At 28.4% G+C, this 25,869-nt stretch overlaps 4 protein-coding genes and 2 long non-coding RNA genes across 9 annotated transcripts; 2 read left to right on the top strand and 4 right to left on the bottom strand.

The window, feature by feature from the left end:
• Positions 1-756: 756 nt before the first annotated feature.
• LOC145180634 (uncharacterized) lies at positions 757-7,231 on the bottom strand. 2 transcript variants are annotated; one of them, XM_090081442.1, is made up of 6 exons: positions 7,186-7,231; positions 2,905-3,067; positions 2,480-2,663; positions 2,237-2,391; positions 1,957-2,121; positions 757-1,858 (listed from the first exon to the last, which is right to left on the bottom strand). In XM_090081442.1, the coding sequence occupies exons 1-6, from the start codon at positions 7,189-7,191 to the stop codon at positions 828-830; spliced, it is 1,704 nt and encodes a 567-aa protein (XP_089937568.1). In that variant the 5' UTR covers positions 7,192-7,231; the 3' UTR covers positions 757-827. The 2 variants fall into 2 exon arrangements, with proteins under 2 accessions (XP_089937568.1, XP_079911679.2); XM_080055553.2 differs by lacking the exon at positions 7,186-7,231 and adding an exon at positions 5,543-5,929.
• LOC149890775 (polyadenylate-binding protein 4-like) lies at positions 3,790-5,233 on the bottom strand. Its single transcript, XM_090081443.1, has one exon. It carries the CDS (start codon positions 5,142-5,144, stop codon positions 3,954-3,956), a length of 1,191 nt encoding a protein of 396 aa, XP_089937569.1. The 5' UTR covers positions 5,145-5,233; the 3' UTR covers positions 3,790-3,953.
• Positions 7,232-7,874: 643 nt separating the features above from the next.
• Positions 7,875-12,838, bottom strand: LOC145180484 (E3 ubiquitin-protein ligase RMND5A-like). Its single transcript, XM_090081444.1, has 8 exons — positions 12,522-12,838; positions 10,807-10,955; positions 10,463-10,597; positions 10,253-10,353; positions 9,858-10,015; positions 9,451-9,719; positions 9,050-9,204; positions 7,875-8,676 (listed from the first exon to the last, which is right to left on the bottom strand). The coding sequence occupies exons 1-8, from the start codon at positions 12,655-12,657 to the stop codon at positions 8,613-8,615; spliced, it is 1,167 nt and encodes a 388-aa protein (XP_089937570.1). The 5' UTR covers positions 12,658-12,838; the 3' UTR covers positions 7,875-8,612.
• Positions 12,839-12,941: 103 nt separating this feature from the next.
• On the bottom strand, positions 12,942-16,841 carry LOC145202612 (nucleolar protein 16-like). The gene is made up of 5 exons (XM_090081445.1): positions 16,699-16,841; positions 16,179-16,305; positions 14,408-14,471; positions 14,192-14,298; positions 12,942-13,193 (listed from the first exon to the last, which is right to left on the bottom strand). The coding sequence occupies exons 1-5, from the start codon at positions 16,797-16,799 to the stop codon at positions 13,041-13,043; spliced, it is 552 nt and encodes a 183-aa protein (XP_089937571.1). The 5' UTR covers positions 16,800-16,841; the 3' UTR covers positions 12,942-13,040.
• A 2,233-nt stretch (positions 16,842-19,074) lies between these two features.
• Positions 19,075-21,667, top strand: LOC149890774 (uncharacterized). Of its 3 annotated transcripts, XR_016451317.1 has the most exons (4): positions 19,083-19,157; positions 20,267-20,290; positions 20,718-20,954; positions 21,352-21,667. It is a non-coding gene; the product is annotated as an uncharacterized LOC149890774 (long non-coding RNA). The 3 variants fall into 3 exon arrangements; XR_016451316.1 differs by lacking the exon at positions 20,267-20,290 and having other exon boundaries at positions 19,075-19,157; XR_016451315.1 differs by lacking the exons at positions 19,083-19,157; positions 20,267-20,290 and having other exon boundaries at positions 20,614-20,954.
• Positions 21,668-24,472: 2,805 nt separating this feature from the next.
• LOC149890773 (uncharacterized) lies at positions 24,473-25,526 on the top strand. Its single transcript, XR_016450989.1, has 2 exons — positions 24,473-24,813; positions 25,211-25,526. It is a non-coding gene; the product is annotated as an uncharacterized LOC149890773 (long non-coding RNA).
• The last annotated feature ends 343 nt before the right edge of the window (positions 25,527-25,869 follow it).

The raw sequence follows: 25,869 nt of genomic DNA, 5'->3' as shown, positions 1-25,869 counted from the left end.
CATCATCCCTAGCGATATCTGACGAATTTCATCAGATATGCATCGATGGACCATTCAGAGGATGGATCACTCAGAGGATGGATCACTCAGATGATGGACCATTCTATATTTCCTGTTGAAGAAAGGTTTAATCAGTTTCAAAGCATATTCAAAATTTGAACAACTTTTTTGAAAATGAGGAATATAGGGTTACATTACTGAAAGTTAGCTTAGCTAAGTGAACTTTTTTAGTGAAGAATTTAGGTTCAGCTCCAGATTTGGTATAAACGATTTCCCTTAAAACTTTATCGTAATCAACTCAAGGTCCGGCAACAAGTGCGACTAACAGATAATACTGACCTTATATAAAGGAGCTAACAGATAATACTGACCTTGTATCTAAGGAACTATGATTGCATTATAACTTTAAAATTTTCAAAATAAAATTATTAGAAAATAAACATTTTTTTTCTTCGGAACTTTGTTCTCAAAAATGTTACTTTGCTTTGTATCAAGATTTGTTAAGATATTTTCTGGTTGTAAAACAAACTCACTTAGTTTGTTTACATTTGCAAAATAGGTTGCTAAAACTAGTTTTAATTCGACTCGTTTAGATTGCCGAACCTTTGGTTATTTTTGCTTGACAAATTGCTTTGAACTTTCGACCTTCGAACTGTTATTTTTATACAGTTTTCTACTTTAATCTGAAACTCAAAGGTTGTTTAGAACGAAACTACCATTTTTCTAGAATCTTGAACTATTTTTTAGAAAAAAATATTTTTAAATAATCTTTTTATTGCAACAAAAGTAACAACTGTTTTACAAAATTTTAACGATCGGATTTATTTTTAATATTCCTTGTCGGTTCCATCATAAAAAGGTCCCTGCTCGGTTTTTTGCAGCCCTAATTTTCCGTCCTCATATGTTTCTCTAATTTCTTGATTATTTTTGGAACTTTTATATGGATTTTCATTAGTTACATACATTTGTTGAGATCCATATTTATCATTAAACTTATTGGTGTTCCAAGTTTTCCCTTCTAATTTTCTATTCATTTGAATATTTGAAGCTTCCTTCACGTTAAGCTCTCCTATCTCTTTCTGAGCAAAAGACGGGTGATTATTGTAGTCGTATGTTCTATAGTTCATAGCTTCGTCGTTTCTTATGTTATTCTTTCCTTCTCCGTCTGCATTTAAAAGGTTTTCATATTCTATTTCGTTTTTTCGTTTTGGTAAATCCAGATCTTCGTAATGTCGTAAACTTTGATCGTTCTTTCTTTTAAGATAATGCTCGTTAGAATTAAACTTGGAGTATGGTATTATTCCGGACCTAGATTTTTGCTCATCCGTATTTTCTTGTGAGTATTCTTCAGAGTTTTGTCTTTCTAAAAAATCTTTAGTCGGTGAAACAGTGCGAAATCGATATTGATCTTTAATATTGCGTTCATTGTCAACTTGGTGCATATTGGAGGGCTCTTGAAAAAAGTGTTCATCCATTCCAATGCTTGTAGCATGTTCCGTAGGTATTTTTGCGAAATCATTTTTCAATTTGATATTTTGGGTATAGATAAACTTCTTTCGGAGCGGATCCTCTAGCATCCCGTTTTGCAGATTATATAATGAATTTTGAATGTTGCCGTCGAAACGGTCGCTGGATTGAGAAGGGACGCTTTCTTTATAATTTTGACTTTTATCCCCAGCTAGAATATTTTGTGCGGACTTATCAAAAGCAAGTCTATTTCCTTCAGATGTATAAAGATCACCTGTTTGAGATTTTTTAACGTTCTTCTGCGTTTCTCCCCATCTATGAACCTCAAAATTTCCAACATTATTACTTTCTTCAATATTTGTTGGATTCATGAAGGGTGGACGTACAAAGCCTTAAATAAAATTAATTCAAATACACATTTATTTGGGTGCACTTTTTGCAAGGACCTACAAACATCGAGCTTTGAGTAGTTCTAAAGTTAATTCTTACTTCGCTGCAGAGCGTCACGAATTAACAAGCGCTCAATTGTTGTCGGCTTATTTGGTTGCTTGTCTACAATCGGATCCTCTTTTTTGGCATAATCTGCTAATGTTTGGTACGATGATTCATACCCTAAATCTCTTCTACTTCGATGTTGCATAGAGAGGTTGTCCCCTAAAATATAAACAAACCATGACATCAATTTTAACAAGACGTGATACGTCAAAACTTTTAAAGCTTTTCGATTAAGAACCATTAAGTAAATTGGTATTGTTGCATAAACACTCACCCGAGGTAGCAGTTTTCTTAGGAACAATCACCCCCCAATGTCGAGCTGAATTGAATATTTGCTCTGGCTCCAGATTCATAAGGGCTCTTACCGCTAGCATCTCGTTTTGAGAATTAGTCGGAAACATCTTTTTGGCGACTTCCTGTACAACTTTTCTAATTAAAAAATATTCAAAAGGTTATTTGCTTCTAATGAGCATGAAGCCAATTTATTATACAAGACAATCAAGTAGATTTATATTACTTGCGTATCTCAGTCTTTTTCAGCTGCAACTGGGGCGGTGTTCGCTCTTTGATTTGTTTTAGCAGGATTTTTTTTTCGGCCAAATCATTAACTTCGTCATCTACGATATCGAAAACATTCTTCATTGATTCTTCGTCTCGTTCATCTTGTATTACATCAAGGTTTTGAAAAATAACTGGAGCGACTAGAAAAAAGCAATGGGAGCATTTTTAAAGATTTTGATGCTGAAAGCTACTTTTTTAAATATATTCTTATTCTTCATAATTATTGTTTCAGGTAATCTAATTATGCTAATACTTTTATTACCTAATTAATCCGAACAACCTTTTTTTGATCAGGTTAAAAGATTTAAAACGAATTGAGTCATGTTATGTCAAAAATCATAAGATCAATAAATCCACGTCTAGGCTTAAATCTGTTTATACCTGTTTCTGTATTTTGCTCTGAATTAACAACTTTTGCGTACTCAGACAGCATATCCTTTATTTCATCCATACTGACAGGCAACTTTTGTTGATTCCCATTTGATTTTTGAAAGGGAATTTCACCTGCAAAACGAAATGTTGGTCGGAATCGAACGCCGTCACCCTTTTTTAAAAAAATGGAAAATTAAGTCTCTACCTTTTGTTGGGAAAGTCGAACCACTTGATTTTTTGTATAACAAACTGCTGTTTAAATTACTGAACAGCTAATTTTAGTTATTTTTAAAGTTTAAACATTAAATGTAATTTATTTTGGAAATAAAAATATTGCAATAAAATAAAAAGCCTTCAAGTTTGCTACTAGCAAGGTTAAAGTGGCATTGGGGATGATTCTTGTTTGTGTGTTTATCACTTTCACAATAAAACGTTTTCTAGACAGCAATCTATCAAATACAATGATAAGTACATATATCAAATGAGTAAGAATACATGAAAAAGATTCATTTATCAGAGTCAACTACATCAGATCTGGAAATACTTCACTAACTACTGAATATTTTTTTCAATGGTAAATAAAACTTTTACTTTCTGTAGAAATGATTCTAATACTATATGAATCCTCATGATTACACGTAGAATGAAAAGATCTAATTATATTGAGATTAAATAAGGTGCTTCATTTAAAAAGGATATTATCTTTAAATTACAATAAAATACTTCTTCTAAAAGTATTACTTTATGGTCAACATAGAGTTTAATTATGTAACATATCTTATTCATTTGCAATATAAATATTGCAACATAAAGTTGTATTAGGAACCCAGAGCATTTGGAGTTTTATAGACTCAATCTTTAGAAAACTAAATTTAATTTGCAAAGAAAAAAAAGTTTCTTTAACTTTGATTTGCTGATATATTGATACTTTTTGCAAATTGAATCATGTATAAACTACTTAATACAATTTTTTTTCATTTTATATAAACAGCAGTTTCACTTTTAAAAGCTAAAGTACTATAAAGAATTTTTCTCTTTCATAAAAAAAAATCTTTAAACTATTTCTCAAATTTTTCAATAGATGTGTCTCTTTCTAATGAATAGAAATTTCTATTCAAATTCATGTTAGACCATCCCAATGCTTTTACTAGAACTTTTACGCCAGCAATTTCATGAACCATATCTTCTACTTTTTGTGCTCCGTCTTGTGATAAAAACTCAACTAAAGCAGTTCCATTTGGCATATTTGTGGTACTATCCCTTAATATAAATACTTTTTGTAAAGGTGCAATTTTTGAGAAGTATTCTTTAAGTACTGACAAATCACATTCTGAAAGAGGTATTCCTTTAACAAGCACTTTACGACACCTGTCTTTACGCTGCTTACCTTCTTTTGAGGCTGCAGTTACTAAGTATCTTACAGAATCAATGATATGAATAGTTTCAACAGTCTTTGATGCATCTTCTTTATTTTTAAAAACAATAAGAGCAAAGTTTTTAACAACCCCAGACACATTTAAGGTGGCATTGTACACAAAGTTAACTAACTCTATTTCTCCAAAGGCTTTGAAATGATTAAAAATATCCTTTGCTTTTATGTAATCAGGAAGATCATGAATTATTACTGAGCGCAGAATTTCTGGGTCCACATTTGTACCTTTAATTTCAATTTCAATATTTTTAGCTACATCTGAAATTGAGCCTGCTAGTACAGCTTTCCTTGCACTACTTTCATGATTGTAAAAAATAAATGCATAGCGGTATGTTTGATCATCACTAGGACTTTCATTATAAACTTTTAGTTTAGGGACTAACACCGAATGAATTGATCCAAATTTTGAAAACAGCCTTTTTAAACGGTTTTTGTCATAATCTAAGTTTTTAGCTCCAACAAATATTTTGTTTTTATTATCAAGAATCGTTGGAAATTTGGAATCTTCTTTATTTAAACTGGGTAATGATTTATTTGGTGATGTTGATACTTCTGCGTTTGTTAGATACGAAACTGTGGTGGTTATATACTTTCGACTTAGTTGACTAAAAGCATTTACAGCTTTTTTATGTGTTTTCATTAAAGTTGTCGTTCTCTTATTATAAAAAAAATTTTCATCACAGTGTTTTGATCTGCGAGAATAAAATGATGAAAAAGTAAGAAAATCATTTTTTGGCAAATATGAACATTTAAAATAGTTTTGCAATAACTTTTGCATGCCATTAACTGATGTAATAAATCCAACTATAGTAGACATCAGGAACACCTAATAGCTTCAAGTATTATTCACGATGTTTTTAATGTGCCTAGTGGATCAGCATCGTTAACACGGTTCTGACGTACAAATCCCGTTTCTTTTTTTTTTTTTTTTTATTCCGCTCAATGAAATTTTTAACCGAAGTTAATACGGTCATATTTTTAAGAAAGGTTTTACTAATAAGGTAATTCATGTTCATACCAAAAAGAGTAAAACTTGATAAAATATTAGAAAACATTGCAGCAGAGTGAAAAATTAAGGTTTAAAATTTAATTGATCAAGATTTGACATCTGCATTAAGTTCGCATTCGTTGAGCGAATACATTTACTTTTTACTCAATGATTAACTACAAAATGGAAACTCAGAAATTATTTTGAATATATTTTAAAAAATGCACCTTTTCTTCAATAGCCATACTTGATGCGCAATAAAGAGAAAGAAAAATCAGCGTTAAACCAATTTGCATGAATATCATCTTCGTAATAATGGCAGTGATAATGATCAGTAATTTTCGTAATAATCGTTAGTAACTTTTAATTTGACGTCATTTAAGAATATATGCGAAATATTAGAATTGCAGCGGCCGATTCTTATTAAATCTTTATTAGTAGTAGTAATGATATTGATAACACTCTGTAAAGCAAACATTGCTCGTTAGGGATAGATTTACATACAAGCTCATTATAGTGTCACATGTGATTTATTATTAAAAAAAATTAAAAAAACTAAGTTAAACTTTTTTAAAGATTTAAAAGCTTTAAAATGAAACTATTGAATTGAATTTAAAATCGAAAATTTCAGCATCGAAAGTTTTTATAATCGAATTTTGCATCGAATTTTTTAATAAATATGCACAATTAAATTCAGCATTGATTTTTTTTTTCTAGTTGTTATGGACCTGCTATATTACTGCAATAAGTGCATAAATTTACTAGAACCTTGAGAGGAGATTTTGCTGGATTTCTTTTCCAAAGCCCAAAAGTGGTAACGAGTCCAAAATCTTCAGGTAATTCTATAAAGGTCATTGAATAATTATTTTTATCTTTGAAGTATTCAGTTAGAGTGCATGGCCGTAGACAACTTTTTTAATCTGGGGGGGGGAGGGGGGAGGGGAACTAGAAAGAGTAGAGACGCAAATAACATGTCTCTTAACAATAAAACTCTTCGGAACTCTGTAGTAACGCCTATACTGTATGTATTACACTAACTTTTTTAATGTGATATCTTGAAGGTCTTTAAGTAAATTTTTACCTAAAAATATTTTTAATAATATGAAGTAAAGTTCGGCCTAAAAATTTACGAATTTACGAATGCGTACGTGATTCGGAAATTAAAGTATAGATCAGAAACAGAAACCAAATTTTGGCTACTTTTAAAAACTTCAAGTTTTATAAAGTATAAGAATTTTATAAAAACTACAGCAGTTTCTAGATTTTTTTCAAATTGTCCAAATACAGTTTTTCTGCTTTCACTTCGGCTTCAAAAATTATTGGCTTTATCTATTATGTTAAGTTCATCAGTTTTTGTGTGTGTGTATATTTGGTTTCTATTTCTGATCTATATTTTAATGGCGTTTTTTTGCTGGTATTAGAAGTTTTATCAACTTCCTGATTTCTGATAATGATTCCTAAAAACGCCTTACATGAACAAAACAACTTTTTATTAGTTGTAGCAAGTCCAATACAAATCGAAAGGTGTGGGAGCTTAGCCCCCTCAAGCCCCCACTTGTCTACGGCCATGGAGTGCCTATTGTATACAGCTCTGATTGACTGTTCTAAATGCGGTCTTAACACAAAAATGAAAAAAAAAATATATATATACTTGAAAAAAAGACAATCATAATTAGCAAAAAAAAATCAAATCTTTATAGTTTTCAGCTCTGAATTGTCAAGTTTTCAAAACAAGGTTGCGTGTAGTTTTAAACATGGAGTGTTTTAAGTTTTTCGAGAAAATTCTTTTTAAAACTTTTTACCAAACTATTGTGTACATAGCAACAAATTCTTACTCAACTATTCATGGCCGTTTTTCAAAAGAACTCACATTCATAAACTGACATCTTGCATCGCGTTGGAGGAAGCAATGTAGAAACAACCTTGGTGTAAATAAATAGATCTTATATTCCTTTATTGTAATATTCTGTTTTTAGTAATACAACTTTATGATTTCACATGATTGATATCAATAATTGTGTTATTTCAATAAAAATTTCTATATAAGCGTTAATCATAATTGATTGAAATAAGTTCTAATAATAAAAATAATAAAATGGTATAATACGAACGTGGGAACTCGCAGAAGCCCATAGGGTTTTATCATCAAGAACTGCTGCGTTTAATACTATTGATACCATTTTTGATGTTCAAATTAAGTTCACATTTTGAATTAAACAAGTTTTTTTTTTAGATAAAAATAAATGCAAGATGGTGCAAAATTGAGAATAAAATCATTTATTAATCAATTAAACTTTAATTCTCTAAATTTTTTTTTTTTTTTTTTTTTGAAGCACAAGTTTCAACGTTACTAATTTTAGATAACAAGTCTACGATAAGTAATTTTTATTTCTTCGTGTTTAGTTTTGCATGACAGTTCCAGTTAAGGAGCTGTTTGTGTACATTTATATAGAGGACCTGTTTATGCACAAATATATACCATGTTTCTGCAACCAGAACTTATTGCTTATAGGACTAGTTTCTGGGTAAAATATTTTAGAAAATAACTTTAAGGTATTACAAAACCTCCACGAAATATTTCATGTTCAATATTATCGTACCGTAATGCCTTGCGGCATTCTTTATAAAGGCACTACGATAGGATAAAAAAAAAATGTTTATACCTTCAATTAAACTGACATTAAATTTGACAAAATGTCATTAAATTTAAAGTAAGTTCACAAGATGCCGCAAGATGTAACACAATCTAGTAAAATACAGAGAGAAAGAATAATTTCATAGTGTGAATATTTTGCTTTAGTAAGCATTTTTTAATACTAATAAAGACGCTTTTTAAAAATGCGAACTTTCTAGAAGAAAATTTTTTACGTTGAGCCTAATTAATCTGAAAAATGCACTTTATAACTAATATACCGAGAGAGGTGGACCGAACTAGTCTAAGCAAGGCTAGTTTAATTTTAGGCATCATGTTTGCAATTATAAGCAAAATTATCTTTTGAGCATTGATTGTTTAAGATAAACAGACGGTTTCTCCACTTATTACCGAAAAGACAAACTTTGTCTAAGCTTTCGAGTTGTTCAGTCCTCGCATTTATTATTCTTTTTTCTGATTGTACTTAGTTCCAATTTAACTTAAATGAAGCTAGCAATAAGCTGACTTAACAGCTACTTTGTGTCACGCAAGAGGGTTCTGTACGACTCAGAAGTAACCATAACCACCAAGTTAACTTTTCCAAGCGATTATCCTGCCTCTTAGCGTTTCCCAAGTGATTATCCTGGTTCTTATCACACTTAACTTCAGAAGTATATCTTCTTTGCTTCACGCGGATCCATTTCAAGAGGACAATATGGACATTTTAACCTTAATAAAAGTTAATAGAAACATTGGGAGGGGAAAAAAGAAATATCACTATATCAGTCAAGATAGTAAATAATGGCTAACAGTATAATTTCATTCCTCACCTTTTAAAAATAATTAGCAAGAGTTAAGAAAAAAGAGCAGAATTAAAAGAAAAAGTCATCAAAATTTTTTCAGGGGGAGGGGAGAGGGAAGGAGGGGGAATTTGTTTCCTAACCTCTTCCTTAACTTCAGATAGAAAATGATTTAAAAAGTAAATGTAAAACATAAAAAGTTTAAAGACTAATATATAAAAAATTCTTTTTTTAAACAAAGGTTTTTAAATAATGCTTGAAATAACTCAAAAGAATTATTTTAAGTTTAAAAAAAAACTTACTTGTTTCCATGAGACAAACGCTGCATTGCATCTTTAGATATAACATGGCCACACACTAATCTCATTGGAGGGTTACTTCGGCCACATTGTTGACGAAGTATTGGGCAAGCAAACACAGAATGAAATTGAAATTCACGACCCAGATTGATTTCAACCTGGAAAGAACAATCATCGATTTATTAATCATCAAAAGAGTTGTTCAGGAATATACAGCACGGAACCTTTTGAAACCATGTAATTGAATTGCCAACTTTATTACTTACAAATAAAAAATTTAATTTTAAATAAACATTATAACACAAAACCTTAGCATTTAACCAACCTGTGATTAAAAAAGAAAAAAAAAGGTATTACAAAAGTTTAGATATATAAAATGTATCATTCTATCAAAACTTCGATACCGGAAGTTCTTCTTTTGAACTCCACATCCCTTCGACCTGCCTTTGTTGCATCACCTGTCTGATTTGCAAGAGAATCGGAAGAGCAATACATCCAGCAGTTAAACTGACTTCTAGGGGACTCTGCTTAGAGAGACCTAGGGAGGAGCATACATCTTTAGCAAGATGATCGCTTACATCAACCAAAGCTGTAGAATCAAACAAGTCTACATAAGGTGAGTTCTCTAGACCGCGGTTTATAAAAGCAAAACACCCCATCAAACGTTTAATTTCTAAACAAAGGTTGAAATTCTTTGCAATGAATAGAATTCAAAAAAAGTTTATAAAAAAATATAAATTCAAAAATTGATATACTTACAAAATATATAACTAAAATAGAGTTAGAAGTGAACAAAACATGAAATACTGACCGTCAGCATGCTCTGAAAAAGATGCAAAAATCTTTGAATAATTCAGGGCTTCTTTATAACGTCGCTGTTCTAATAAATCTAAGAATGTAAGTTTATGTAGTTTAAACTCCAAACAGCTTCGCTTTGCTAGAAGTTCGTCATGGTGATTGCATGCCCACCTGAGATTGTGACAAAAAGATGTCATTCATTAAACTGCAAAAAAATTGTTTCCCTCAGATGTTTATTATAAGAGTTTTAAAAATTTCTTCACTGAGACAAAGCTTAAAATGAAATATGTTAAGTAAAGATTTCTTTATACAATATTTTTACTGAAAACTTATTTTACTTGTTGAGCCTATTTAGCAAATAGCATTTATTATTTCCAAACCTCTCCTGCCAAATAAACAAAAACATACAGCAAAGCAGAGTCAAGCCTTTTTTCTTTACACTCATTTAACATGTAATTGAGGTTGGTAAAAGAATCTTTGTGCTCAGCTTCCATGGTAATACCAGATTCCTTGTAACAAGATTTGATAAAAGCATGTGAAAAAAGTAACATTTGAGAGAAAGCAAGGTTATTTAAGTTTAAAAATACACTTAGGTAGAAGAAAAAAACAGCAGACTACCTTTATAAAAGTTTCAGCAATATCAACTCTCCCTTGTCTCAAGAGATGTTCTGCAATTGCTTCATTTAAAAGTTCCCTTGATTGACCATTAAATATTCCTTCTTGCGTTAAACCAGAAAAGTCAGATGAAAAATTCTACAAATAAATCTTAAAACATTTTTTTCCAACAACTTCACAATAATTTTTTTTAAATAAAACTCTTTACATACATTACAGTCATAGTTAAATAAAAGATATATTTAAGGGGGAAAAAAGTGTAAGGAAAATTGAAGAATATCAAAGAAAAAGTAATAATGATGGTAATTAAAGTTCTTGTTAATGTACATAAAAAAGTGAAAACTCACTCTATCAATAACTTTTCCTATCTTTGACACAAATACATGCAACTCTTTATGTTCCAAGGCAACCTTTTTAGTGACATCTTTTACTTTTTTGGCACTTGAGGCAAGTAAATGAGTTTGCAAAGGAGTTAAAAACAAACTGGTGTCAGTGACTAAACAAATAAGAAATAAGTTGAAGGAACTTCACCAAGATATCAAGAAACATATTACAATTAATAAAAAAAACACATTACAATTAATAAAAAAAACACATTACAATCAATAAGAAACACATTACAACCAATAAGAAACACATTACAACCAATAAAAAACACATTACACTTCATAAAAATATATAGCTAAAAAAAGAACTGTTTGGAGAGTAGTTTTTAAGTAAACTACTCTTTAAATCAGTTTTTAACACAACAAAAATAACCAAATACCTTTTTTACTTATTATAGCTTCCCTTAAGTTGTTAATATTTGTAAAGTGTAAACTAGAATGTAAGTTACTAACTTTTTACAATTAGTTATAAACATAAGTTAATTAGCATGCACACACAACTTTTTTGTGTGTATGTGAATATGTGCATAACAATTCAATGCTTGTTAAAGCTAAAAGCTGTTCTTTCTGAAATGGCAAATTCACAAGTTTCATTATCAGATGTGGTGTGAGGCCATAAATCAAAGTAAAGATTTAACTCTTGGACAGTTTTTTAAGAAATGGAAGCTCTTTTCTATTTCTTATCTAATAAAAAATGATGTCATCATAACTAAATATATTAAAATTCAATGCAATTGAGAGATAAATATAATAACAAATAAAGTAATGCTTGCCAGTGCTTATCTGGATCCTATGTATAAATGTCTATTTACAGATGAACAAAAAATCAAAGGAAAGGATGCAACATGTAATATAGCTGTCAGAATAAAAAAAAACAAGACCAGAAATTACAGTTGTAGCAGAAATTGAAAGCATTTCAGCTTCTTCTAATAACACTTTGGATAATGAGTGTAACTTTGATAAAAATATTGATAAAGATCTTTGTACAAAATGTCCTCAGCTTGGCCTTCAAATGGGACCATCAACATAAACTATATGCTGGCCATCAACATAAACTATATTCTTGGATGAATAGAGGTTGTTTTTGAAGTTTTCAAGACAAGTCTTAAATCTGTATTACTGCATAAGCTACCTTCAGCCCCAGTTGCTTATACAGTTACAACTAAAGAAACATGAAAATTTGAAAGAGTTTTCAAAATGTATCTACAATCACCATCAATAGTCAAAATGTGATGACATGAAAGTAGTTTCTATCTTGTTTACTTATTTTATTTTTCTTGATCAATATGTAAAATAGATTATTTCATTACTCACTGTTGCCATTATTTTAATAAAAGTATATGGTTTTATACATACCTAAGATTTGGCACATTTTTTATATATTACCAATAATTGGAAAAATGTAAACTCTCCATAAAAAAAAGTAAAGTTAATAAACTTGAATTCAGCAAAATTCATTAAGAAACGATGCATTTCTGAAACTTAAAAAAATTTGTAAAACTGTGATTGGTAATGAAAAAAAAACTAAAATTGAAGTTTTAAGAAAAAGGAAATTTTTTGAAATTAATCTAAGTTTTAACACGTTTGTTTAAATTTTTTAAGTTTACTCAAAAACTACTCTTAGAGTTAATTTCTGTTTTAACTGTAAAAATATACATATATAAAAAAGCTAATACCCTCATTGAGACTTTGTTTAAAAACATTAATTTCTTCAATCAAATCATCAAGACTTTGTGAAATAGAAGTTTTATAGCAAACATATTTGTTCTTCAATTTTTCTTCTTCTTTTTTTACTGCTTGAATGCTTTCCATCAGTAATACTGCTGTTATTACTTCATCTAAAAAATGAATAATTGACAAAAGTCATTAAATTGAAATACTTTTCTAAGAAGTGATTATGTGCAACAAAGCTGTATAAGCAATTAATATAGCTAAACTACTTAATATATTTAATTAAAAAAAAAAATTATAGATGCAAATATCATTATAATAGCATAAGATTTTTGAAAACTTTAACTTTTATACAAAATAACTAGATCATTTGGTCTATGTAAACTTCTACTTAAGACGGCATAAACTAAAGAAAAAAACTCAAATATGAATACTTTTCTATCTTCATGTTAAAATTTACACTAAAAGCATTTTAATAAAAATTACTCTCTAAAATACTAAGTAATTAAATTTCAGTTAATGCTCTAGTCAGTATCCATTTCTTCTGCCCTTAATGAAAGTTCCGGAAACATTTCTTGGTACTTTGGTAGTAATGATGACTTCAGTAGAGATTCACATTTGTGCTTTAATTGCTTGGGTGTATGCTGGTATGTATTCTCTTTGTCTTTAGCCATAGCCTATAAATAAATAAATATATTTTATTCAATATTTATAAATCTATTAAAACTCATGTATTTTCTTAACCATTATCTCTTGCAATAATATCCTTATTACAAATAATAATACTTCTGGTAATACTTTAACTGTTACATGTAATACTTTCACTTTTTACAAAATTAAAAAAAAAAATCCTTTTCAAAATATTTTCTTTAAAATAATTTCTAATAACTTATTAGAAATTATTATAAAGAATTAAGTTTTGTCCTCTGTTTTTTAAATTTCCTTTCTGAAAGTGGCACATTATTTCAAATATAAAAAGTTTTCTCTTTTTTTAAAACTTTTACTTTATAAATATTTGGTGTAAATTAAAAATTTTTCATATAAAAATGAAGTCTGCTAATCTGTCTCATTTTCAAACAATTTTTTATTCATTTTGTTGTTGTATATTACCTTAAAAATAGAAAAAAACTCTTAAAATATTTTTATATCAAATTACACACTGCCTTGAATATAGGTAAGTATATTTTGAAACATTCTTAAGGTTTGTTGCAGTCAAATGATGAGTTGTTGTAAAAGAATACCATACAAAAAGTTTTTAAAATTTATTGCATTCATTTTTATTAACTTTAACTTAATAATAATTCAAAGAAATTTTAAACAAATATTGAATTTTCATCTGTTTTTTTTCTTTCAATTTGTGATTATTGTTATTAAAGAAAATTTAAAAAATGAATATAATAGAAAATTAAAGTAATTAAAATAAAAGAAATTTTCCAAATCTATTTAACATTTGAAGCCCCTCAAAAGTTGTTCAACTGTACTTGTTGGATTTGCAATAGTACAGCGCTGTGCACACAAATTAATCTTTTATTTGATAAAGTTTTATTTTCCATAATCAAATTCACAAATTTTCCTGACTATGTTAACATAACAAAAACAATTTTTTTAGATCATGTTGTAAATACTAGTTATAAATAGTGTTCTTAACAAAATGAATAATGAACTTAAGTCATACTTTGTAGTTTGATCCATGCTTTTTAACTAGTGACATGATAAACTTTGCTTCACCAGGTGGAATGTGTCTTTCCAATTTAACTCCATTTGCAGCTTGTCTCTCAAATTCTAAACAATAATATTGGATTCTGAAACAAAAACAATACTTCAATATGTAACAAATAATATTCTTTAAAAAATTTACAAATATTCAAATTTGTCATTTTTATCAACTCACCTTTTATTACTGGATTTGTTTGGTCTACATCTATCACAGTTTCTTCCACAACCATTTTTGATGACTGGAGATTTTAAAGGATATAAAAAATTAATTGATTTAGGAATATAAATTGAATATTGCAATAAAATAAATATATCAAATAAGAAAAAAATATATATCAAATAAGAAAAAAAATTTATTAAAATGTTCAAATCAAAATTCTGAAATGCTAAACAGATCCTTAGATAAAAACAATATATACAAACCCTGGTAAATTTCACTTGTGTGGCTTTGTGTAAATATTATTTTGACATACATACATACATAAATACATACATACATACATACATACATACATACATACATACATACATACATACATACATACATACATACATACATACATACATACATACATACACTAACGTTCAAAAGTTTATAAACAGCTAAAATTTTCTAGTTTTTTCTTAATAAATTTTTATCTTTTCACTGAAAATGAATGGAATTTTTAACAATGGCTCTTCTATAGTGATTATATAGTATAATTTACTCCAAAAAATGAAAATTTGTTACGGAAGGAAGATATTCAAATTTTATTGAAAACAAAATCATGCAAAAGTTTAAAAACAGTTACATGCCCCATTAAAAAAAATCAAAATTTCAGTAAGAAAAACCTTTTATTATTAAACTAATTTACTGGAGATAATATTTAACTTAAATTGAATTAAAAAAATAATGAAAGTCTAAAAAATTGTCACTAGAAAAGCAAGTTTCTGAGCTTTATGATGTGGCTTAATCAACAATTAGCATACTAGTTAAGAGATATAGAGACCGCTAGACATTCAAAAACAAGCATTGTCTAGGAAGGCCAAAGATGACAACAGAACATCAAGACAGAATTTTGGTAAGGCAATTAAATCAAGATCCCCGCAGAAGTGCTGTCAAATTAAATGGTATTTTGAGCAAGAATTGTGGTGTTAAGTGCAGCATAGATACTACAAAATATTGCATGCATCAGTATAATTTGTTTGGTTGTCATCCTGCCAAGAAACCATTAAAGTATCAAATAATCGCTTAGCATGAATGAAATATGTAAAAGATCATTTGGATTGGACTTCAAAAGAATGGTCAAAAGTCTTATTCAGTGACGAATCAAAGTTTTGCATGTTTGGTAGCTATGATATCAAGTACCTGAGACATCCGAAATATAAAAGATTTGCTCCTATGTATCGAATACTAACTTTTAAACATGATGGTGGCAATATAATGATTTGGGGCTCTTTCAGTCAAGATTCTATTGGTCCACTTCATCACATTGAAGGCATATTTAGATATAATCAAGAATGTTATGCTGCCACATGGAAAGGACAAAATGCCTTGTGGTTGGATTTTTCAGCAAGACAACAATCTAAAGCATCGTGCAAACTCTGTTAAATATTTTTTAAATTTGAAAAAAATTCCACTTTTGGACTGGCCTTCTCAAAGTCCAGATTTAAATCCAATAGAACACCTTTGGGAACATCTTGATTGTCAATTGAAGAGCCAAAAACTGACCCATAAAAATGAATCATTCAAGATGCTTTCGGATTGTTTGGCAAATATCCCCAAAGATGTGCTTATCAACTTAGTTGGCTATCCAACAAAATACTGATACTGTAATGAAAAAATGTTGAGGAATTAGAAATAAAATCTCTTTTTTGAGTTTTTTTCATTAGTTTATAAACTTTTGCAGAGTGTACAAGTGTATAACTAATGTTTTAACTGCATAAATAAGACTGATTATACTCACATCAACTCTTTTGTTGGTTTTTCCTGTATTTATCTTTATTGCTACATTTGAATCATAAGCTATTCCCAGATCTTTTAAATTGTTCTGTAAAGTTTTTGATTTATCCCAGTGCTTTTGTAAAGTTGAACTAAAATATATAACATTTAATGGAAGACCTTTATGGTGTATGCTTAATTTCTTTGCTATATATGATTAAGATAATATATTTATAAATGCACATACTTATTATTTGTTCGCATTCTTATAATTAAATTAAGTATATAAAGATTTTGAAAAAACTATACTCCTTTCTTTCAGTTTGTAATGTCAAAGAAATTCTAGGATAACTATTACATCTTAGCAAAAATAGTAAAGTAAAAGTCACTGCTATAACATAATTTCTTGCAAGTAAGTGTGGAGATCAATTACCTGATCTCTAGAAGCAATAAAAATCCATTTTTTCATCTCATGGAAAATCTAAACTTACTAAATTTAGACTGGAGGTAAGAATACTGTGATTTTGTATTAAAGAAGTTCTTACTCTTTTAAATTAAATTTCTTTAGTTTTTTCCTAGCACCTTTGGTAATTTTAATAGTTGCTTTTCTTCGAGATTTCTTGGCTCTGACATTTTTTCCACCCATTTTTCTGTAATTTTTACAAAATATAAAATAAAAACTATAACTTTTTCTGTATAATTTAAAAACAGTTTAAAAATGAGTATATAAAAATTAAGTTTACATCTAAAAAAAAAGTTGGATAATATATTTAATTTGATATTTAACATATCCTTTTCAATGTTAGTCAAAGTTATCTTAAGTTATTAAATATCATTGAGCAGCTATATTTATAGCATTGCTATATACATATTGCTAAAAATAATATTTTAAACTTTCTTCTTTTACTTCACCTACTAGAACTCTTAAATGAGAAAATAAAATCTCTAAGTTTAATAGAAAAAATAACTAATTTAATTTTTAAGCGAAAAGCTAATTTGAAAATGATGTAAGAGAATAGTTAGAACGATGCATGGTTGTAGTGTTTTTTTTTTGTTTGTTTCTGTTTTATAGTTAGGCAATTAGTCAAAACAACGCAGCTCAAAACAGGAACAAAGATATCTGAACATTCGGCTCGCAGATTTTGTGGTCCACAAAAAACTGTTTTGGGCCTTTACTCCCCTGAAAGTGATGCTTTGGATTCGCTCTGAATGTTGAGCTTTGAGGTTCTACCCTCTTCTCAAGCTGTTTGGTTTGGACTTCACTTAAAAAAATAACAAATTATTTCAACAAAATTTGACTACTTTATTTTACTAACGTAAATTTAATAAATTTTTTAGGTCATAAAATTTACAAAATAATATTTGTAAATTACTTTTTAAATAGATCTTTTCTTCACATGGCTTCCCTTGCAGGGAGTTTGAAGGCTTTTAGGACCGTAATAAAAAATGTTGGTAAATTGAAAGGCCACCTTTTTAAATTGAGATTGATTCTCTAATGATTGTTATACAATATCCGAGTATCAAGAACATTGAAGAACTTCGCTAACGAAAAAGCACATTATTTCATCACCCTAGAAAGCAGGTGTAAGAAGGCTGTAGTCATCATAGTAACAAACAATTGTATCTTGCTAATACGTTTTTAGATTAATCTTGAGATGTTCTTTGGCCTCAAAATATATTTACAATATATTTTGTAATTTGGTCGATTCAAAAAATTTATGAAGAATAGAGCATTAGCATTTTTTTCTCTCTTTTTTTTCATTTTACACTAGAAAAAAATTTCATTTTACATTATACATTAACTATTTCTAAAAAATACAGTTTTAAAGTAAAATCACACACGCATTTATATTTCTTATGTTATTTGACAAAATATAAATCTGCGTTAACATATGTAAATAGGTGTGAAATTTAGGAGTAAAATGATAAGTAGGAAAAAGAATATGGCAAATTTTCATGTGTGGTGAACAAACCTCTGAAAAGTGAACACAAAAAGATATCATTTGCATTATCTAATATCTTACGATCAAAATAATTTTAAATGTTGAGTGAATGAATTAAGATAGTAGCAAAACTATTTAAACTGGAAATTACTTTTATTTACATAAATATTTTAAAAAAGAAATTTATATTGAAAATTGAAAAATCCACCAACGAATATAAAATTTTACACTATTTATACCAATAACAAAATGCATCGTTGGAAAATTTATACCAAAATTAAAAACATAATTGTAACACGAAATAACGCTTTAAGGAAAACTTTAAATTAGCTCAAAATCCAAGGTTGCCACACGCCGTTGTGTAATTTTGGATTGGCGAGAGGATCACGATAAGTATTTCGACGAGACGGTACCATGCTTTCATTGTAAAATTTTAACCGATTTAACATAAATTGATATATATGTGGATTAGAAGCTGATAAATCATGATATTCACAGGGATCATTTTTAATATTGAATAAACATAGGTTTCCGGTACTTCCGTCGCAGCTTCTAATTGTGGTAGGGGGCGGAGGACAGTATATATGGTAGTCTTGAATTTCATTGCTATCGTTTATTTCTGGTGGAGGATACCAACCATCATAAAAATGATCTACAAACGAAAATACCCTTCTTTCAAACATAAACCCTTTAAGTTATCTGAACTATCTGTATTTTTAAAAAAATTTTCTTTTTTATATAAAACAGAGTTGCTGAAAAAAACTAAAAAAAGGAAACCGAATTATTTGGATTCTAATAGAATTTATACCAACAATTAACAGATAAATATTTAAGATCATACTTTGGTTTACAATTTTCCAATCACCAACACGTAGTGCCCTAGAGAAGATGCACCAAAAGGTGGTTTTGATTTTTTGAAAAAACGCCGACCTAGAAAGCGCGTCACAAGTTTAGCGCATGCGTTGTTGCTAAAGTGTTCCGTCGTAAAAACCTCGTGGATTCAAAGTAACTTTTCATTCTAGAGATTAAAATGATTGAAAAAGATTTGGAAGATGTAACGAGTAAGATTTTTTATTATTAGTTTATTATTTATCTATTATTCAAGTATTGAGTAAGATTTTCATTCAATTTATATATTTAATAAAAATAAATTTAAGTGTAAACACATATATGTTACAAATATATATATATATATATATATATATATATATATATATATATATATATATATATATATATATATATATATATATATATATATATATATATATATATATATATATATATATATATATATATATATGTGTGTGTGTGTGTGTGTGTGTGTGTGTGTGTTTGTGTGTGTGTGTGTGTGTGTGTGTGTGTGTTTGTGTGTGTGTGTATATATATAAATTATGTTAGTATATTTTACAAATAGAGTGCTCAATTTTCTTAATGAAAAGAGCAGTACAAAACACTTCTTCATCTTCAACAAGCTTTCTCCTCTGACTTTCTCTCGCCTTATATTCTCTATCTTCAACAAGTTTCTCATCAGGAAGAAGCTTCTTCCTGATGATCCTGTCAAAAGAGAAACAGCTTGTTGAAGATAGGTTAGATATATATATCTTATATATATATATATATATATACATATATATATATATATATATATATATATATATATATATATATATATATATATATATATATATATATATATATATTTAAATATGTTCAAATATATACAGATATAAATATAATTGCAGACTAAGGTGAGCACTATGGCGCTATAGTGATTTAGGGAAACTTGAGGGCTTCAATACATACATCGACTGATTTAGGGAGAACTCGAAAGGGAGTTGATAACACATCTAAGGGTTTGGGTTGAGGCAGATATCAAAATATTTTAATTATTCTTCCTTTTCCCTCTTCTTTTTCTTAAAAAAAACAAAGAAATTTAACTCGTAAGTGTGTATATGTGTATATATCTATACTAATACTTGTAATGATTTATTTTCTTATATAACTTGTGTGCATTTATATACATATAAAGTAATAAAATTTATTTTATTCTTTATCATATTTATTTAGACTTAAACGTCTCTTTTTTGATAATATATGTTATTCTTTGCATCTCAGTACATTTAAGATATTGAATCTCAGTTGAAGTCATGTAATTTAATTTGTTTAGTTTTAAAAGAAGTTCCTTCAAAAGGTAATTTATTAAAATGTGATTGCAAAATGAAAATAAATAATATAAACACTCTCTAAGATAAACACACACACAATGTATATATATATAATGTACATATATATATATATAATGTACATATATATATATATATATATATATATATATATATATATATATATATATATATATATATATATATATATATATATATATATATATATATATATATATACAACACACACACTTCCTGAAGAGCCTCTTGAAGGCGATACAGACTGTAGACAAAAAAGTCATATTAGTGTTGTTACTAATTTATGTTATTATTAATAATAATGATAATTATATGCGCCTAACGTATATATATATATATACGTTAGGCGTCCTTCGTGTCTGATAATCGGAAATTGTGCTTAAAAAAAAATGTCCACATGCATCGACTGACTTTTAGGGAGAACATGCAGCAGAGTGTGCACACATCGACTGAGGGTTTGGGTATAGAAGGTTCGCTTGTAAAACAAAAAATAGTTTTTTCACATTTTCGGACCTTAAGGACAGCATCGGAAAAAGGGACAAGAGAGCCTACCTAGATTGTCGACCAACCTAACCTAAAGTAATTCATTTAACTTACAAAATTTACTTCAAATATTTTTGGATTTAGAAGTTGCCGAGAATAACATTGTTACAGGTATTTCATATTTTAAAACTAGTTTTCTATTTAATTTTTTTTTTTTTCTAATTCTTGACTCTATTCGTCAGTCGAGATGCAAGTGGCCCTATGTCCACATTTTGTGTTTTTCAGGTTTATTATCAATAAATGATCCACAGTCAATGGGCTGGGTGTCCACTAAATATGTTCACAAGAATAATAAAATTTTAGGAAATATTTGAATAATTAGTCGGACTTTCTCGCAGAAAGTCATTATAACTTAGAATTTTAAAAAATATACATACGGACTATCAGATCTCGACTGACTTTTTTTAAATGTTTTTTTCCATAACTTGGCGTAATTTAGCGAAACAATCTACTTTATAATATATAGACCACTTATTGTATAGATGTAAAATTCGTATGTTTTCTTTAGGACCTTCAAAAGAGACAAAAAGTATATTTTTCGTTGCTCACAGCGTTTCAAATCATTTACCTTTTTAACACGCAATAATTTTATTGGATATCTTATAGATTTAACTCGTCAAGATTTTGACGTTTATCGTCAAAGCCACCCTGGGCCCAAATCGAGGGCCGCTTTTAGAGTTTGGCGGAAAAATGGCGCGGACCGGTTAGGATTTAAGCCCTACCTGCATCTTGGTCGTGATCGTCGTCGTGGTGGAAGCACCGTTGTAAATAACTTTACATATGCCTTTTAGGTGTTTAATATTTAAGAAAATAATATTTGTTAATGATTCCGTTTTTTTCTTCAAAGGTGGTACATATTAAAGAGTCTAAACAGCTTAAAAATACAATACATGATAAATTATAAGTTTATACAAAATAAATAAGTTGCCAATGCCTTTATTATAATGATTTCCAATTTGACTCCCCTGCAATATTTTTTAGTGGGTAAGTTTAAGAAAACGTCTTAAAATATAGAAATACAAAACCCAACTTTACACATCCATGACAAGAAAATTATGTTATCGACATTTTTCTTTAAAGAATGCTCGATTCCATAAATATTTATAACAACTTCCTGTAACTTTTTATGTAACTTCCTGTAACTAAATATTTATAACAACTTCCTGTTCCTTTCTTAATTAAAAAAAAAAATGCGAGGAGCGAAATAACAACCTACAAAAATTTTAGGTGATTGTTAGTCACAGCGTAAGTAAACTTAACCTTAAATTGCCAACTATCAAAAAAATTGAATCTATGATAATGTATTGTGACAAATAATTCTGGTTTCGAAATACATTTGTCGTATTGCTCTTTGTTACGAGGGTATTATTATTACTCTTTTTTAACGATTTAAACAAAAACTTATATTGATTTTAGTCATTTTGTTCAATTTCAATTTGTAATCAAGTTTATATAATTTGATTTTGTACTTAAAACCTCGAATGCAATTTTGTTAATTTAAACACATTGTCGTATACGAAACTGGTATTCCGAGCACGCGATATATATATATACCTATGGATAACGAGTCCAATGCCCTAACAAATTTATGTGTGTATATATATATATATATATATATATATATATATATATATATATATATATATTAGGGCTCTACGAATCGAGTGTCGCTTCGATTCGTATCATTTTTATTTGCGATTGTTTTTTTATATTTTCAACGCTAAAATGCTATTAAAATGTTTTTTTAAGAGGGGCGTTAAGTAACCAAAAATAGTTGTAATACTGTTTTTAAAACAAACGCTTAATAGTTATTTCTGGCAATAGAATTTTTTTCTTTTTGCGAGAAAAATATTTAATTTGGTTTTCCTCAGATTGCTACAAATCAAGACCTGCTTCAATTCGGTACAAAAGAAATCCCGATTGGCAGGGCCCTATTATATATCTATATCTATCTATCTATCTATCTATCTATCTATATCTATATATATATATATATATATATATATATATATATATATATATATATATATATATATATATATATATACAGTGCTCGAAGTGAGGCGGGATGGGGCGGGATGCCATCCCGTTACCTTTTTAAATTTTGAAAACCATCCCACTCCTTTTTTAATGCATATTTTGGGGTGGGATGCCATCCCGGTACATAATAAATTAATGGAAATTTTATTTTATTTTCCTCCTATAAATAAACTTGTAAAAACAATTTTAAAGTTTGCGGCAATATGCGAATTTAAATGAACTTAAGTCTCAGCTGTTATTTAAAAATTTGCGGTAGAAAGTTCAAAAACTAAATCGATAATTATAAAACATTGCGTCTTTTCTTCTGTATTTTAAATAAAAAGTTACCAAGCAACAAAAAGCGACATTGGCTTTTTTTTTCGTTAAAGTGTCATTAGCGTTTTTTTTTTGGTGAAATAAAATATAGTACACAGTAGATTTACTCAACATTAAATGTTATGATTTTAAAAAAAATTACTTATTATAAATATGGATAAATGGCTAGCAAGCGGAAGGAAAAGAAAGTTAACCAGTGATAGTTCTAAAAGTAACTTGGAAAATGACACTGAAATAAATAAAGAAGTGACAGATTTTTCGAGTATTGAAACTTGCCAATCCTTTCCTCAATGTGATGGTATTTTTTTTCAATTATTTAAAAATTGGTAAATACAAAAAAATAAGACTTGTTTAAAAATAAAATGTTTAATTATATCATTGTTTTTTGATTGCTTAATGACGTTTGATGTGAAACTTAACTCAATATTTTACGGTGACAGTCTCTTAAGAATATAACAGACCTCAAGTTGTTTTTTTAATATAGGTTTTTTACTATAGGGATACTCTAGGGATTTATAATTCCTTTATTTAATCTACACAAAATACGAAATCTATAATTTTAGGATAGGTGGGATGGTGATTAGAAAATATTAAAAACCATCCCGCTACTTTTTTTTTCCCACTTCGAGCACTGTATATATATATATATATATATATATATATATATATATATATATATATATATATATATATATATATATATATATATATATACAACACACACACTTCCTGAAGAGCCTCTTGAAGGCGATACAGACTGTAGACAAAAAAGTCATATTAGTGTTGTTACTAATTTATGTTATTTAGTAATAAATATTTATTTAGACTTAAACGTCTCTTTTTTGATAATATATGTTATTCTTTGCATCTCAGTACATTTAAGATATTGAATCTCAGTTGAAGTCATGTAATTTAATTTGTTTAGTTTTAAAAGAAGTTCCTTCAAAAGGTAATTTATTAAAATGTGATTGCAAAATGAAAATAAATAATATAAACACTCTCTAAGATAAACACACACACAATGTATATATATATAATGTACATATATATATATATAATGTACATATATATATATATATATATATATATATATATATATATATATATATATATATATATATATATATATATATATATATATATATATATATATATATATATACAACACACACACTTCCTGAAGAGCCTCTTGAAGGCGATACAGACTGTAGACAAAAAAGTCATATTAGTGTTGTTACTAATTTATGTTATTATTAATAATAATGATAATTATATGCGCCTAACGTATATATATATATATACGTTAGGCGTCCTTCGTGTCTGATAATCGGAAATTGTGCTTAAAAAAAAATGTCCACATGCATCGACTGACTTTTAGGGAGAACATGCAGCAGAGTGTGCACACATCGACTGAGGGTTTGGGTATAGAAGGTTCGCTTGTAAAACAAAAAATAGTTTTTTCACATTTTCGGACCTTAAGGACAGCATCGGAAAAAGGGACAAGAGAGCCTACCTAGATTGTCGACCAACCTAACCTAAAGTAATTCATTTAACTTACAAAATTTACTTCAAATATTTTTGGATTTAGAAGTTGCCGAGAATAACATTGTTACAGGTATTTCATATTTTAAAACTAGTTTTCTATTTAATTTTTTTTTTTTTCTAATTCTTGACTCTATTCGTCAGTCGAGATGCAAGTGGCCCTATGTCCACATTTTGTGTTTTTCAGGTTTATTATCAATAAATGATCCACAGTCAATGGGCTGGGTGTCCACTAAATATGTTCACAAGAATAATAAAATTTTAGGAAATATTTGAATAATTAGTCGGACTTTCTCGCAGAAAGTCATTATAACTTAGAATTTTAAAAAATATACATACGGACTATCAGATCTCGACTGACTTTTTTTAAATGTTTTTTTCCATAACTTGGCGTAATTTAGCGAAACAATCTACTTTATAATATATAGACCACTTATTGTATAGATGTAAAATTCGTATGTTTTCTTTAGGACCTTCAAAAGAGACAAAAAGTATATTTTTCGTTGCTCACAGCGTTTCAAATCATTTACCTTTTTAACACGCAATAATTTTATTGGATATCTTATAGATTTAACTCGTCAAGATTTTGACGTTTATCGTCAAAGCCACCCTGGGCCCAAATCGAGGGCCGCTTTTAGAGTTTGGCGGAAAAATGGCGCGGACCGGTTAGGATTTAAGCCCTACCTGCATCTTGGTCGTGATCGTCGTCGTGGTGGAAGCACCGTTGTAAATAACTTTACATATGCCTTTTAGGTGTTTAATATTTAAGAAAATAATATTTGTTAATGATTCCGTTTTTTTCTTCAAAGGTGGTACATATTAAAGAGTCTAAACAGCTTAAAAATACAATACATGATAAATTATAAGTTTATACAAAATAAATAAGTTGCCAATGCCTTTATTATAATGATTTCCAATTTGACTCCCCTGCAATATTTTTTAGTGGGTAAGTTTAAGAAAACGTCTTAAAATATAGAAATACAAAACCCAACTTTACACATCCATGACAAGAAAATTATGTTATCGACATTTTTCTTTAAAGAATGCTCGATTCCATAAATATTTATAACAACTTCCTGTAACTTTTTATGTAACTTCCTGTAACTAAATATTTATAACAACTTCCTGT

This window comes from Hydra viridissima, unplaced genomic scaffold (assembly GCF_058129835.1).
Source record: "Hydra viridissima isolate aposymbiotic clone 2 unplaced genomic scaffold, HvirCarnegie_v1 scaffold_3, whole genome shotgun sequence".
In the NCBI taxonomy this organism is placed as follows: Eukaryota; Metazoa; Cnidaria; class Hydrozoa; order Anthoathecata; family Hydridae; genus Hydra; species Hydra viridissima.
This window is presented reverse-complemented; position numbering and strand designations above follow the sequence as displayed.